At 60.2% G+C, this 13,618-nt stretch overlaps 2 protein-coding genes across 2 annotated transcripts; both read left to right on the top strand.

Moving 5' to 3' along the window:
* The first annotated feature begins 862 nt into the window (after positions 1 to 862).
* On the top strand, positions 863 to 1,885 carry DICSQDRAFT_156576 (uncharacterized protein). Its single transcript, XM_007368379.1, has one exon. It carries the CDS (start codon positions 1,071 to 1,073, stop codon positions 1,611 to 1,613), a length of 543 nt encoding a protein of 180 aa, XP_007368441.1. The 5' UTR covers positions 863 to 1,070; the 3' UTR covers positions 1,614 to 1,885.
* Positions 1,886 to 6,322: 4,437 nt separating this feature from the next.
* On the top strand, positions 6,323 to 10,291 carry DICSQDRAFT_66317 (TPR-like protein; the record flags this gene model as incomplete). The annotated part of the gene is made up of 8 exons (XM_007368380.1): positions 6,323 to 6,608; positions 6,668 to 6,804; positions 6,923 to 6,989; positions 7,040 to 7,122; positions 7,181 to 7,283; positions 7,336 to 7,514; positions 7,570 to 7,726; positions 7,782 to 10,291. The coding sequence occupies 8 exons, from the start codon at positions 6,323 to 6,325 to the stop codon at positions 10,289 to 10,291; spliced, it is 3,522 nt and encodes a 1,173-aa protein (XP_007368442.1).
* Positions 10,292 to 13,618: the final 3,327 nt, after the last annotated feature.

Genomic DNA, 13,618 nt, shown 5'->3' on the forward strand with positions numbered 1-13,618 from the left:
CGCTCGTCTCCGTCAGCAATGGCCGTAAGCGGAGAAAGCCCGGGGAGCCGCGCGCGGGTCAGGAATAAGCTCGTGCGAAGGACGGCACCAATGCCACTTTGCGCAGCGGGCACGCCCTCTTCAATGAGAAGCGCGGCCTCTTTACTATCTGCCACGCACCGTCACGAACCCGAACGTCCCTATCGCGATCCAGCATCCGTCATCCTGCTTCGTGGCGTTCCCATCCTTTCCTCTGCCGTGGGACCGTGCCACAGCGAGAAGCCCAGTCATGCGTGAGCATACCAGGCATCTTGTTATCCGGAAGTCCCGTGGGACGCTTCTCACTCTCCGAGGAGGTCGACATCTGACCTCTATAGGCTCCGATCGCCCCCTTTTGCAGCATGCCGAACCCCGCGAGGTGGTGCACCACGCAAATGAACGCGCGAAGCCGGGTGCCAACGCAGCTCGCGCAGTTCCAATGTTGCCGCAATGCGGATATGGCCAAGCTACTTCAGGTCCGGGTTCTGGCTATCCGGAAACGCCGGAGGGCGTTTTCTCCGCACTGGTGGGTCCTGGTCGGAGGCTATGATATTCTCGGATGATGGGAGTGCGGCGTGCAATACTCACGCGATGCATCTTGATAGGTCGGCCGGATGCGATCCCTTGGTGCCCGACTGCATTCAGCGCCCTCCCGCGCTTTCGCCGCCTTACCCGCGGTCCACCCCGCAATAGTACCCTCCAAGGGTGCCCAGAATCCCAGCCTGAGCTGCGCCTGACCAGGAGGACTGCCGCACTGTTCCGCCGGGACGTATCGCAGTCCGTGGCCCCAGAATAGCACGACATGCTTGACGCGGCTGACGTGAGGCCAAGCGAGCATACAGGCAGCCCAGCTACGACTACGGTTGCTGCGAACGAGGAACTCGTAATATTACGAGCTGAGTTCGCACCGGGAGCTATTCGGACAGGCTTCGCCGCTACGCTGCTACTCCGAGCCTATCGCCCCCACTGTGCCGCTGTCCTGAGCGTCCTGGTTCTTCCCTCGGATCTTCTCTGCGCGTGAGGGGGCTTTGCTGGGAGGCCTGCAGCACCTGATGAGGCCCTGCAGCGGCTATTATAGGTCTAGGGACACGAAGATTCGCAGGCGATGGGATGATCCCGCTCCTAGGCGATACAAGGAAAGCTCTCACACCAGCTCAACTCCGCGCTGTCCGCCTGGGCCCCGGGTTCCCCCACCCTCGGTTCTGGAAAGCACGTCGACGAGCGAGCACCCGTGCTGCCAGCGCAGAAGGGCGGATCGTCTCCGCTTCTTCGTCTCCGCGAACGCGCTGCCCAGTTCTATCCGGTTCGGGAGGAGAAGGCGGCTAGGATTCGCGGACACAGGTCACCGCGCGCTGCCATTCTCGCACCGTGCGAGCTTCCCGAGCCTGGAGCCTGCCAAGGTCGCTATGCATTCCCTCGAACACCTCCCCCCCTCCTCTCCCTGGGTGGCTCGCGCGACGCGAGGGAAGGCAGGCACGCAGAGCTTTATGTGTGGCCGGGCGGCGGAAGCGGTGCATTGCTTCGGACGGCTCGAGGCTCCCCCTCGTGACCCGCGCATCCAGGTGGGCGAGTCGCGCGTTCGCATATGCGGATAAGGCGGACCACCCCTTCCCTTGTGGACGCGGGGAGCACAAGTTTTGATGCCGTGATTGGCTCCCCCTCGCGACGTGGCGTGCAGGCAGCCATTCCCATGCACAGCACATCCCCCCTTCTCCCGATGGGATTGTCGTAACATTCCCAGGCGTGCTGCATAAGTGCTAGTGCAGTGTCGCCCGCCGGCGATGGGCCTCAGCGCAGCGACGCCCGAGAGCCCTCGGCGGGATATGGTACGCAGGGTCCCGTAACGCCAGGATCGGGAACGCGCACCACTGCAAGCGGTGCGCCCCGGCTTTTCTGACCTCTGACGGCGGCGGCGTGATGCATTGCTGTCAGACAAGGCCACGGCCCAGGGAAGGCACTCGAAGACGTCTCCAGCGCGGCCACCCGGATCTCCCACCAATCTCCCGGCGCGCGCGTGCTGGTGGGTACAGTCGCCTTCGCGCGGCTGCTCAAGTTTAGGCTCCTGTCGCTGCCTGTACAGATCAGGCGCGTCTGCTTGTATGCGCGTTCTGCCTAGAGGAGGGATGGGGAACCGGAAGCCCAGGAAGGAGGGCGCGGGGGCCACATACATGCCGCAGTCCGGCGGGTCATCATCTCTCCCATACCGTCACCTGGAGAAGGAAACGCCCTTCGCCGCTCTCGTGACGACGCGCTCTCGTCTGGGCGTGTGCCGCGAAAATCGGTAAACAAGACGACAACGTAAGAAGCCCGCGCGCGCACGCCGCGCACGAATCTCGGCGGATCGCGTGCTGGGACCGCGCTGTCCGCCACGCCAGTGCCCGACGCGCCCTCGGAGGGGGTCGGTGATTCACTATTTTCTAAATCGCTCGTGAGGGTGCAGAACGCGAGCTACTTGCGTCGCGCCAAGCTGAGGGCGCGCGGCGTCCCTTGTTCGCAACTACCGCCGCGTTGGCGCGAGGACGTGGATATGGCTACCCAAACAAGCTTCTGAGTTGGGACAAGGTCGCCGTTGCGTGCAGATGACATGACACCACTCGCCTACCGCAACACGCGTCGGCATTCTGCCGGGACCCCCAGACGGCGGCGCAATTGCCTGCCATTGGTGGGAGCCGGACGGCTCACGAGGGCTTCTTGCATTCATCCGTTTAGGATCATCGACCTTCGCTGGAGAGCGTTCGAGTTCTGCGAGCTCATTTCCGCCCTGGTTAGATGAGCGGCGGCGATCTCGCGCTGCTGCTACGCATTGGCCTGCCGCAGAGTCCCAGACGTGGGTGCCGTCACGTACACATACGTATACATATACAGCCCTGTCCCAGGATCCTGCCCGGCGAACGCTCGCTCTCGCGCCTGCTGAGATGTTCACATGACGTCTTCCATTGAGGTGATACATAGATAGATCCATCGCCATCGGACGCCGTCTGAGACGCTCCGTGCCTTGGACGACTCGCGCCAGCTCCGCTTCCCACGGCCGCACTACCTCAGTAACGCTATCACGCCGCCCGTCACCGCGTCACCGGTCACCGGTCACCGCCAGGAGACACGAAGAATGGTAGCCAAGCCTTGTTGCGTCGTCGCTGTGGCGCGCAGCCGCCGAACGTTCGAACCGCAGGCTGGCGGACTGCCATCGTCAGCTGGAACCTTCCCCGCGTGAACTGCGAGCAGTCTAAATCCGAACGGCAGCCTCCACCCCCGGATGCTGAGGCCAAAAATTGCAGCCGCCCTGGGCCGTATCGGGCGTGCCCCCTGCCAAAAGCCGGCGACCTGATCGAATTACCCCGCAGCTCAGAGGCGCGTCGCGGCGGCCAATCGAACAACACCTGGAACGAGCCAGAGCTTCTGAGGGTTGGAGAGAGAGACGCGGCATGTCGGCTCTCACCCGTCTTGTGATCAGTGATTGGTCGACAGCGGCGTCTCGGTATGTACACTTTTTGCGCCGGAGCCCGTGCGCGGAGCTTATCCTAGCGTTTCCGCAGGTTTGTTTGCGCGGGCGCCCCGCAGTACCTGCATGCGCTGATGCACGCTTACTTCTAGAGCGCGATCTGCCGTCGTCGCTGTCGCCAGCGGGGCGGACACGTGGATATAAGCGCGGGTTCCGCACGAGTACGTACGTGCAGAGAGCCAATCAACACGAGGACGGGTCGCCCGGCAGGGATCGTCCGTGCATGCCGCGAAGCTATCAACGCAGCGAAGGAGGTACGTACAGCTGGCAGGAATGCTAAGACAATCGAGCACCTACGGTCCTGGCGTTGCCGCCGGCGGTAGCACGCCTGCTGTCGTCGAGGCGTTACCTGCATGTATTGTGTCATGTCATTTGCCTGTCGTGAGCCGGGGTCTGGAAGCGCGAATGCCCATATCGGGCCCGCGTTGCGGCATCTGAACAGTTACAAGACACCGAACCGCACCCGTTCAGGCGGACCCAATGGACACGCCTCTCGGACACGCTGTCAAACAGTCGACTGGCGTGCACCCGGAACGCTAGTTTGACATCGACGCTGCAAGGAAGTGGGAACAATGGCGTGCTCGCCGCGGTGGTGCCTCACGATACCGACCTGACGACAGCGCTGCGACGTTTGGCTAGCACGCTGGGCAGCCGCCCGAGAAAACGTGAGCACTGCAGTCTGTGATCGTTGGACATCATGACTTCTGCTCCCCTTGCATTGCAGTTGCGAACAAGCCGCATGCCCATGGCCGGGATCAAACGGAGGTCAGGCTTAAGCTCGTGTTTTTGGGTCAAGAGGCGAGTGGATGATCGTCAGGTTGAGATGAGATGAGAGCGCGTCGTGAGAGCTTCGGAGGCGCTCGAGGGCGGGCAGGACAGATAAGATCAGCGGCATCACGGCGGTCCCGCTCCTTGGAGTGTGAGAGCGGCGTGAGGGGCGTGGGCAGCTGCAGCCTGGGGGGGGACGTCGGCCGGTAGAAGGAGGCTGTGTCGCGAAATTGGCAATGGAATGGACCCGAACAGATCAGCCGCAACTGGTGCTTCGTCTGCCCGAATCGGCAAACCCTCCATTCAGGCCGCAACGTCACCAGGGTCGCGGTGGCGTCGATGCTGCAAGGACGGTGTTTCCCGCGGGGGCGCGTATCACATCAGGCTGCAGGGATTCCATGGGAGCCCGACCGAGCCTCAGGCGTGAAGATCCATCGGGGGTCTATATGCGGTTAGCCCTCAGGACGCAGGGGCAGCGCGCGCGTGCACACGGTGACCCTCTCCCTCGGAGTTCGCCTCATTATGTATGGAGCAGAATTCTATGCCCGAAATGGACTGAGGTTGCCAAATAGCGGACGCGAGCGGGGGAACAGATCGCAGATTTGATCGTGCGGAGCGGTCGCGTGCCCGCCCGAGCCGCTGGGTCCCACACCCCTTCGCGTGGGGGGGCGAGGCGACAGGCGAAACCTTGTTGTCCATACGTCCGATCTGGGCGGCGTCGCCCGAGACCCAGACAGCCTTCCCTCCCGTCACCGTCACCGTCTCGTGCGGCTTCGGTCGTGGCGCGTGACCCGACTTATCCACGCAGCGTGGCGCGACGCCAGACGTGCCCCTTCTGCAGGCTTCTGACAGGGATGTTGAGTCAGGATAAGCGTGCAAGGGTGCAATAGAAGAGGCGGAATCTGGATGGAGCGAGACGCTGCGGACAGGGTGTGGGAGCGTCGGCTGTCGGGAGCGCAGTGCTATGCGGGCAGTTGCTGCATGGCGGCGCGGGCTGCTGCTTCGCGATCTGTCAAGGGGAAGCGGGCTCTGTGTTGGAACAGAAGGGCAGAACATGGCGTTTGGGTTTCTACTCTGGGGAAAGCGCGTTGCGCTGAATGGATCATGATGGCAGCGGCCGCTCTCCGGAGTGGGATCAGCCGCGCATCAGGCAATGGTGCGGTTTCGAACCGTGCAGCCGTGATTGGGTGATGGAGCAGCTGGGTGGTTCTGCATACAGTGGCTGCGAAGGGCGGCGAGAGGCAAACTCTGATAGTAACTTATACAGGGGTGACGCTGTATGAATGAATAATGACGAATGCGCGCAGGAAGAAGAGTGATGTCCGGATGGTGGCGATCTGCAAGGCAGCTGCCACGAACGGGTGAAGGAACATGAGTTTGTGGCGGCGGCAGATGAAGGCCTGGAGAAGGCCGGCCGAAGGAAGGGGAAGAAGCTCATGTGGAAGTGCATTTATCGCGATTGGAGTGGACGCAGGCCAAGGAGACGATTATCGCGAGGAAGGGGCCGGATTGGGAAACGCCTGGAAACGCTCGCAGCGTGGAGGAACCAGCCGGCGACCGGGAGGCGGCAGATGGGTTAGCGCGGCGGACAGGATCGGAAGCGAGGAGGTGGCATGAGGCTTTCAAAGACATGAGCAGTGCAGGCCGGTGTGAGCGTCTGCATCGGGCATAACGATGACACTGAACTGGAGAGAGGCGATCTCGATCCAGGAAGATTGGATAGTTGCCGAAGAAGGGCCGATGGGTCGGGGGAGCGGTCCCCTGATATGGGCATTTGCATTTGCTTGGAGACGGGGAAGCAGGCGCGCGTCCTGGCAGAGAGATTCCATCTTCCCAATTTCTGTAGGCGCCGGTATGAGCTCTGGGGAGATCTCTGATCGCCTTCCTCTGCGCCCTGATCTCTCTCCCGCAGCCACTTATATACTCCTTCGCCCAAACTCGTTCCCCCTTTCGAAATCGCCTCCGTCTCGCCCCCTTCCTCCCCCGGGTGTCCCACTCCCGTCCGTTCTCGGTCGTCTCCCCCATCCCTCCCGCACGATGTCTATCCGACACACTCCCCGCCAGGCGGAGCGGGACATCCGCCTCCACGACCCCCACCACTCGCACTCCCTCCCGCCACCCTCACATCCCCACCCCCATCCCCCTCATCTAAACGGAAACGGACTCGCCACCCCCGCCGCACACGCAGGACCGTCGAGAGGCGCTCCCCTCGCTTCGCAGGTCCTCTCGCCCTCAGCCCAGCCAGCAGCTGCGAATGGCGAGGACAAGACAAACCCGCTTCACATCTTGAACCAGGCAAACGAACAAACGTGGCTGATGATTGGTGCGTGGGTTTGGGCGTCTGCGCGTCGGTGGCAATCAGGCTGAATGTTCGAATCACAGGTCGAGTAGCCGAGCAAATGGGCAACCTGGAGCACGCGCTTTCTGCATATGAGAACGCGCTTCGCCATAATAGCCATTCCCTCCCTGGCCTTACCCAAGTCGCTGGGATAGCTCGGATCAAAGAGAATTATCCAAAGGTAACTGTCAGATCAAACTCTATCCAAGCCTCTTCACGCCCTCCGTCTTACATCATCAATCACGCTATCAATCGCCCGATCTATCTGCGGTAGACGCTGACGCTTGTCTCTTTCACAGGCAGTCGAGTATTTCCAGGCTGCGCTCCAGGTCCAGGGTGACAACGGCGAAGTATGGTCTGCCCTTGGTATGTCCCACGCTCGCCTACTCCCACAGCCCCTGCTCACTCCCACGCAGGTCACTGTTACCTGATGCAGGATGATCTGCAAAAGGCGTATGCCGCATACCAGCAGGCGTTGTACTTCCTTCCCAATCCGAAGGTACGTTCTCCGACACGTGGTCCCGGACACGCCGCTCATGACCACCTATCCCCCTTAGGAGGACCCGAAGCTGTGGTACGGCATCGGCATCCTCTACGACCGTTATGGCTCGTTAGATCACGCCGAGGAGGCGTTCTCGTCCGTTCTCAAGATGGATAAGGGTGAGCTTGCCTCTGCGTGAGCTACTCGCGCTGTCCCGTACTCATTTACCAGCTTTAGACTTTGACAAGGCGAACGAGATCTTGTTCCGCTTGGGCATCATCTACAAGCAGCAGGGCAAGTACGCGGAGAGCCTTGAGTGCTTCGACCGCATTTTGCGCAACCCGCCTAGTCCGCTCGCGCATGCCGACATATGGTTCCAGATTGGGCACGTCTTCGAGCAGCAGCGTGATGTACGTTCTGTCTTGTAATATATTCAGCTTCGGTATCCTGACATGACCTTCATAGCACGTTCGTGCGAGAGACGCCTACGAGCGAGTAGTCCACGAGAACCCCAATCACGCCAAGGTCCTGCAGCAGCTGGGGTGGTTGTACCACCAAGATGGTTCCACGTTCCAGAACCAGGAAGCTGCCATTCAATATCTGACCAAGAGCCTCGAGGCTGGTAAGCTGATGCAGTGGTCCGATCGCACATGACGTATTGACGTGGTCATTGTCAGAACCCGGTGACGCGCAGAGCTGGTACTTGCTTGGTCGTGCATACATGGCAGGTCAGAAGTACAACAAGGCGTATGAGGCCTATCAGCAGGCCGTTTACAGGGATGGTCGGAATCCGACCTTCTGGTGCTCCATTGGTGTCTTATACTTCCAGATCAACCAGTACCGTGACGCGCTGGACGCGTACTCCCGCGCCATCCGCATCAATCCGTATATCTCTGAAGTATGGTTCGACCTGGGCAGTCTTTACGAGAGCTGCAACAACCAAATCTCCGATGCCATCGATGCTTACGCCCGCGCCGCCGAGCTCGACCCCACCAACACTGCTATCACGCAGCGTCTCGCTCTCCTCAAGAACGCTCAGGCAACTGGTCAAGCGCTGCCTGCTGCCCCTGGCCCCCAGGATGTGCACCCAACCGCCTATGCAAACCCGATGATGCCACCAGCTGGCCTTGGCGGACCTCCGCTCATGATGCAGGGCAGCACGCGACCCCTGTTCCCTTCTGATGCTCGGAGTGGGCCGACTGACCTTCCTCTACCGGTCCCTCCTCAACTGCAGAGCAGGAACTCTCCTGGTCCTTTCCGCGGTGGCCCCCCGCCTCCCGTCGTCCTCGACGAATCACGTCATGCGCCGTCGCACGCTCCTCTGGCGCCCATGGACGTGGACAGGCCGCCCATGCGGGAGCATTCGAATTCTTTCCCCCCTCCTCCCGGTCGCGATGTCGGTCCTCGTGGACCGGCTGGTGGCCTATTGCACCATCCTGCGCCCCAGTCACAGGGTCCTCCGGAGGCTCTCCGTCACCCTCAACACCCACATGAGTCTCCCTTCCACCCCATGCGCGTTCCGTCAACGTCTGCGTCTCCCCCTCCATACGCGCGTCCTCGCTCGGTGATGATGAATTACCCTGAGCGCCCCCCTCTGGGCCCTGCGCAGAGCTCGAGTGGTCCCAGGCGATCGTCACCGCCTCCGGCGTACCCGCGCGAGGAGCCTGGCTGGAACCGGCGGGTTCCTGTGGAAGTCCCTGAGTGGGATCGCGAGCCTCGTGGACGTCCTGTGGACTATACCCGTGCTCCTCCCTCCCACATCCATTCGCGCCCTCACTCGCCCCCTGTCCCTCAGCGCCGGAACAGCTCGCGTTCGGCGCGAGACCGTAGTCCTCCGGAGGTTTCGCCACGCATCGCGCACCCTGGGTACCCAGGCAGCCAGTATTGGGAGCCCAAGACCGGTGTGGCCGGACCCGCTCGACGCGCGTCTCCCCCGCCGACTCGTCCACCTGTGCACGAGATGGCGCATGAGTCTGCTGGTCGGCGTTATGACCCTGCGCGCGAGTACGAGCGAGAGGTGATGCTCGAGCCCCGTGGGCCTGATCCCCGCTATGCCGGCTCCCCTGACGCTATCCGCATGCAGATAGGCAACCAGCAGCAACTTGGTGCGGGCGCGCGGACTTCGGAGAGTCCTCACCTGGCAGCCCAGCAGGCGGCCCAGCTCGGCGACCCCAAGCAAGGCAGGCGTCGTCAGGCACGCGACAAGGACGCCGAGTCCAACTCGTCTGGCACGGCTGGCGAGCCCGCCAAGAAGGAGCGCAAGCGTCGCGCGCCCCAGCAGAAGCGCGTCAAGGAGGAGGGTCAGCGTCTGGACGGCCAGTACGAGAACGGCCCGGTGCAGTCCGCGTTTAAGCTAGAGTACCGGCCGACAAAGGGGGTGGGCAGTCCTGATCCCTCTTCGAATGGTTCCGCGTCCGCCAGCAGGTCGGTGCAGCCCTCGCCGACGAACTCCACCCACTTTACGCCCTCTCGTCACCTCGACGAGGATTACGACGAGGGCGTCGCGGACGCGCTGATTGGTCTCAAGAACTATCAGCCGTCAGACCCTCGTGGCTTCGGTGCGCCCTCTGGGCCTGCTAGTGCCCGCCTGCCATCCGCTGCGTCGCCGCCCCAACAACACCTCGCGCGCCGTCCTTCGGTGTCGTCTCGCACGTCACCGTCGACGAACAAGCGACCGCTCAGCCCTGGGCCTGAGGACCACCCCGACGTCAAGCGTTCGCGCGTCGGGAGCATGAGCCAGCGCGTCTCGCCACCGACCAACGGGCGGCCAACGCCAACACCTGGATCCGGTACGCGTCTCAGCCCCATTCCCTTCCGCCAGCAGCCGACGTCGCACTCCCCAGACATGCGGCAGCCCCCTCAGGACAGCGCGCGGTCCTCGTACCCGCCGAGCCCACAGTTGCCGATCACCCTGCCACCACACCCTCGCCCGATCGGCGCTGGACTTGCGGGACACCTTCCGTCCATGACGACGACGCGCTCGCCGCCTTCAAACGTGACGAGCCCGGCGGAGGACGAGCGGATGCACTCGCGGTCGGCCTCGCCGCCGCGAGGGAAGATCATGCTCCACTCCGCGCAAGGCTCCGCGGGCTCCCCGGTGGTGAACTCGAAGGGGACGTCGTCGCCGACGTCGGGCAACGGTAACGGTAACGGTACCAACGCGCGTCCATCGGGACCTCCTTCGTGAGCATCGTTTTCTCTCTCCTGGCGTGTGGTGCGCGTGTCGGTGCAGTTGTTCATCGTCGCGTTTGCTTTCGTTTTGGGTGTTCTTGTCTCTCGATGCTCTCGTCGCTCGTCGTGCTCAGGCGGAGGAGCTCGGCTGTCAATGTGCCGGTTAGTGGGCGGTTCGGTTACTGAGCGTGGGGTCGTCGTCCGTCATCTGCCGTGGTTTGTAGATTGCCGTGTCTTTACGCTCGCTCATCTCGCCTCATCACGAATACTTGCTTTGTATGTACGCAGTCCTTCTACCCCTCCATATCGCGTTTTATCTCGTTTCTTTCTCGCATCTCCTCGCTTTTTTTCCCTGTCTCGTCTGTAGCTAGTATTCTTCGCTCCTCATCTATCCATCCGTCATGATCATGGCAGCTAGTAGGCATCAAGTATGTTTTACAGAATGCAACACAATACAAAGTACAATAGTGCAAAACCTGTACAGTATGCACACATGATATCCCTCCCGCAACCTCAATGCAATCTAGAATTCGAGTCATGGCTGAACGTGTATGCATGGCCTGCAGCTGATTGGCTAGGATAGCCGCATGGGTCTGGGAAGGCAGACTGCAACGAAGGGTCAATGCACGTGAAAAGTGTCCAGTGCCGAAATACGGGGAGATCAGGGGCTCCTTGGCAAGAGACCTAGCGAGCACTTTGCATAGCGCATTGTCGAGCCTTCGGGGCTACAATACATGGAAGCCACATATCAGAAGACAGGGCGTGCAACGAACAGCCTACAGCTCCCTGATATCACACCAATTATACGGGTACTAGCGTGTGAAAGGATATGCCGCAGGGAACAAGACAAGGCTATGGCAGGCCGCGGCCTCGTCGGACGAATTGGAGTCGATCAGCGATCGATCATTCATTGGGATCTACAATTCTAAGACCAAGACCCCAGTCAACTGAGGAATCATGCTCTGATATGCGAACCGCTGGTTGCAGGTGGCGCATATTGAACGCTTCTCAGCCAGCGTCGTACCCATTTATGAATTACGAAGGGGAATCGGGGGTCCGTACGAGGATACGGCGCGGCATATGGCGCGGCGCATTACGTCTTCGTGGGCATAGAATGCGGGTGAACCGGTGTAGAGGCCAGGCAGAGAAGCGGTCAGGACGCCGATCGTAGCAAAGGGAAACCTGCGGCTGGGTGCAATCCCGGGCACCCAAATTGCCTTGGGCGGATAGCCTGACGTTCCTGCATAAAATGAAGCAGTGGGACGATGATCGGGTGCTCATAGAACTGGCAAGACACGCCGTGTTGACGGGCCGTTCTAGACGAAGATGAGCGGCGTCGTTGAAGTCAATCATTATGGTGTGCGACGCCACTGAGTGTGCCTCGATCATTCGGGGGCAGAGGTCATCTAGCGTAGGGGCACGTTGCGGTTGCCGAGACGGGTCTAATACTCCTCGATTGAACCAGCTGATAGGGGTATGAATGAGATGCGATCGACCGGACTTCTCTGGTCCAGAAACCACGGTAGTCGGCCTCGGGATGGTGCGAGTCGGAGCAAAACATGATCAACCATTTGCGAGAACATCCGGAGAGGCTGCCCAAGCATGGCTGAAGGGGTATGTGCGCGACCGCGTGTTACGTGATCTTGCTGAGCGTTGCGTGTCGGAAAGGAGCAAGAGAAGCGAGAAGTACCGAGACTTCTGAACAATGTATGGTCCATTTGATTATCGAACACTCACTTTGAGCTGCGAGCTTCGCGTAGCTCGATTTGGGATCAACTACCAAGTTAAGCCAGTTCGATGCAGACGTTGCACAACACTCAAGCCGTTGACAAGGGTTTCGTGCAGGAGCTTTTCGGCGAACCTATCCACCTTCACAGGAATGGAACATGGCTCTAGAGGCTTGGAGTGAGACGGAAATGAGTTTGATCCCTACCACACACGGACGGTGATGACATGTTCCGATCTCACCTTCGTCGTCATAGACAGCCAGGAAACGCACAACGGTCCGAGGGAATTTGTGAGTTTCGATACTGGATCGCTAACTCTAACCATGTATGTAGTATGGCCGTCTTGTGCAGCCTACTATGTGCACTTCCCGAGGGTGATATGTACCGAGAAGTGGAACACCATGGTGCCCTCCCATGGTGACCGAGACCCCAGAGTGGCATCGGAGGAATCGACGACTAAGAAGGACCTATGTTCATGTGTTCAGTATGTTTGTATTTCACGCGAAGCGGTGTCACCTGTACACATTATGACCGCTGACAGATACTCACTAGTCCCTGGAAGCATGACGCATGCGCATACGGCATTGTAGATGCTGGTGGATGAGGTCGACATTCGCGAACGTTCGAAAAGGCTTCGGTCCGCAACGGAGTCGACTCGCCGACGCGATCGAGCCTCCACCATGAATGGAGGTGAAGCATCTATGATTTACCAGACAGGGCGTTCCGGACGGGAACAACATGAAGAGGAGATCGTAGTCAGATCAGGACGATCGATTCCGCCGGCGGGAGTTCAAGTCGACCAGCTGGCCGCCGGGGCAATTCTTGAAGCTGACGACACGATGACACGATTCCTGTAAGTTCCTGGGGCGCCGCCGCGTGGCCTGCTCGTGATGACACTCCTTCCCCACCACGGACAGGTGGAAAGGCTGTCACAAGTGAATGACAGCTTTCGGTCCGGTGTCATTTCTATATTGCATTGAGCGAGCTTACCCTCTGCCAGCGCGTGGGCACGGGTATGGTCATCCAGACGGCTCGGAAGGGTGATCGACCTGGCTTGTATGTGCCATGCTTCAACTGTTTCAGTAGCCCTAGTCCGCCATGACGGCTCCACGAGCTCCTTTACGGTAGGGGACTACCCGTTCCTGGCCCCGCGACACGGTCAGTGTGCACAACATCGTCTGGGCTCTACAGTCAGCATTTCTTTGTAAGACAGCCTGGTGCTGTAAGTCAACTCAACTTTCCACTGCTATACGGACAGTAATCTGTCAATACCTTCGCGTTTCGCCCCAATTACACACTTCGAGAAAACTATATGAGCAGTTTTGCGCAGGCAAAACGTTTCTTATTTTAGAGTGTGATCCAGTGCACATCGCGGATTGACGGAACGCGTCTGTGCGAAGCACAAGGAAAGCAACCCGGATCGCTGACAATAAAATAAGCGCGGCCGTCCAAGAGCGCGATGCAACCCAACCATCAGCATCCAGCATGAGAGGTGATCTGCTAGAGCCTAGGGAGGCCTTGGAAGAAAAAACTGAGCAGAACGAAGACGTGGGGTTGGAGGGCGCTTCATCAAGCACTGAGAAATCCTTCGCACCAAACAATCCCAACATGATTTA

The sequence above is a fragment of the Dichomitus squalens genome, assembly GCF_000275845.1.
Source record: "Dichomitus squalens LYAD-421 SS1 unplaced genomic scaffold DICSQscaffold_35, whole genome shotgun sequence".
NCBI lineage: Eukaryota > Fungi > Basidiomycota > Agaricomycetes > Polyporales > Polyporaceae > Dichomitus > Dichomitus squalens.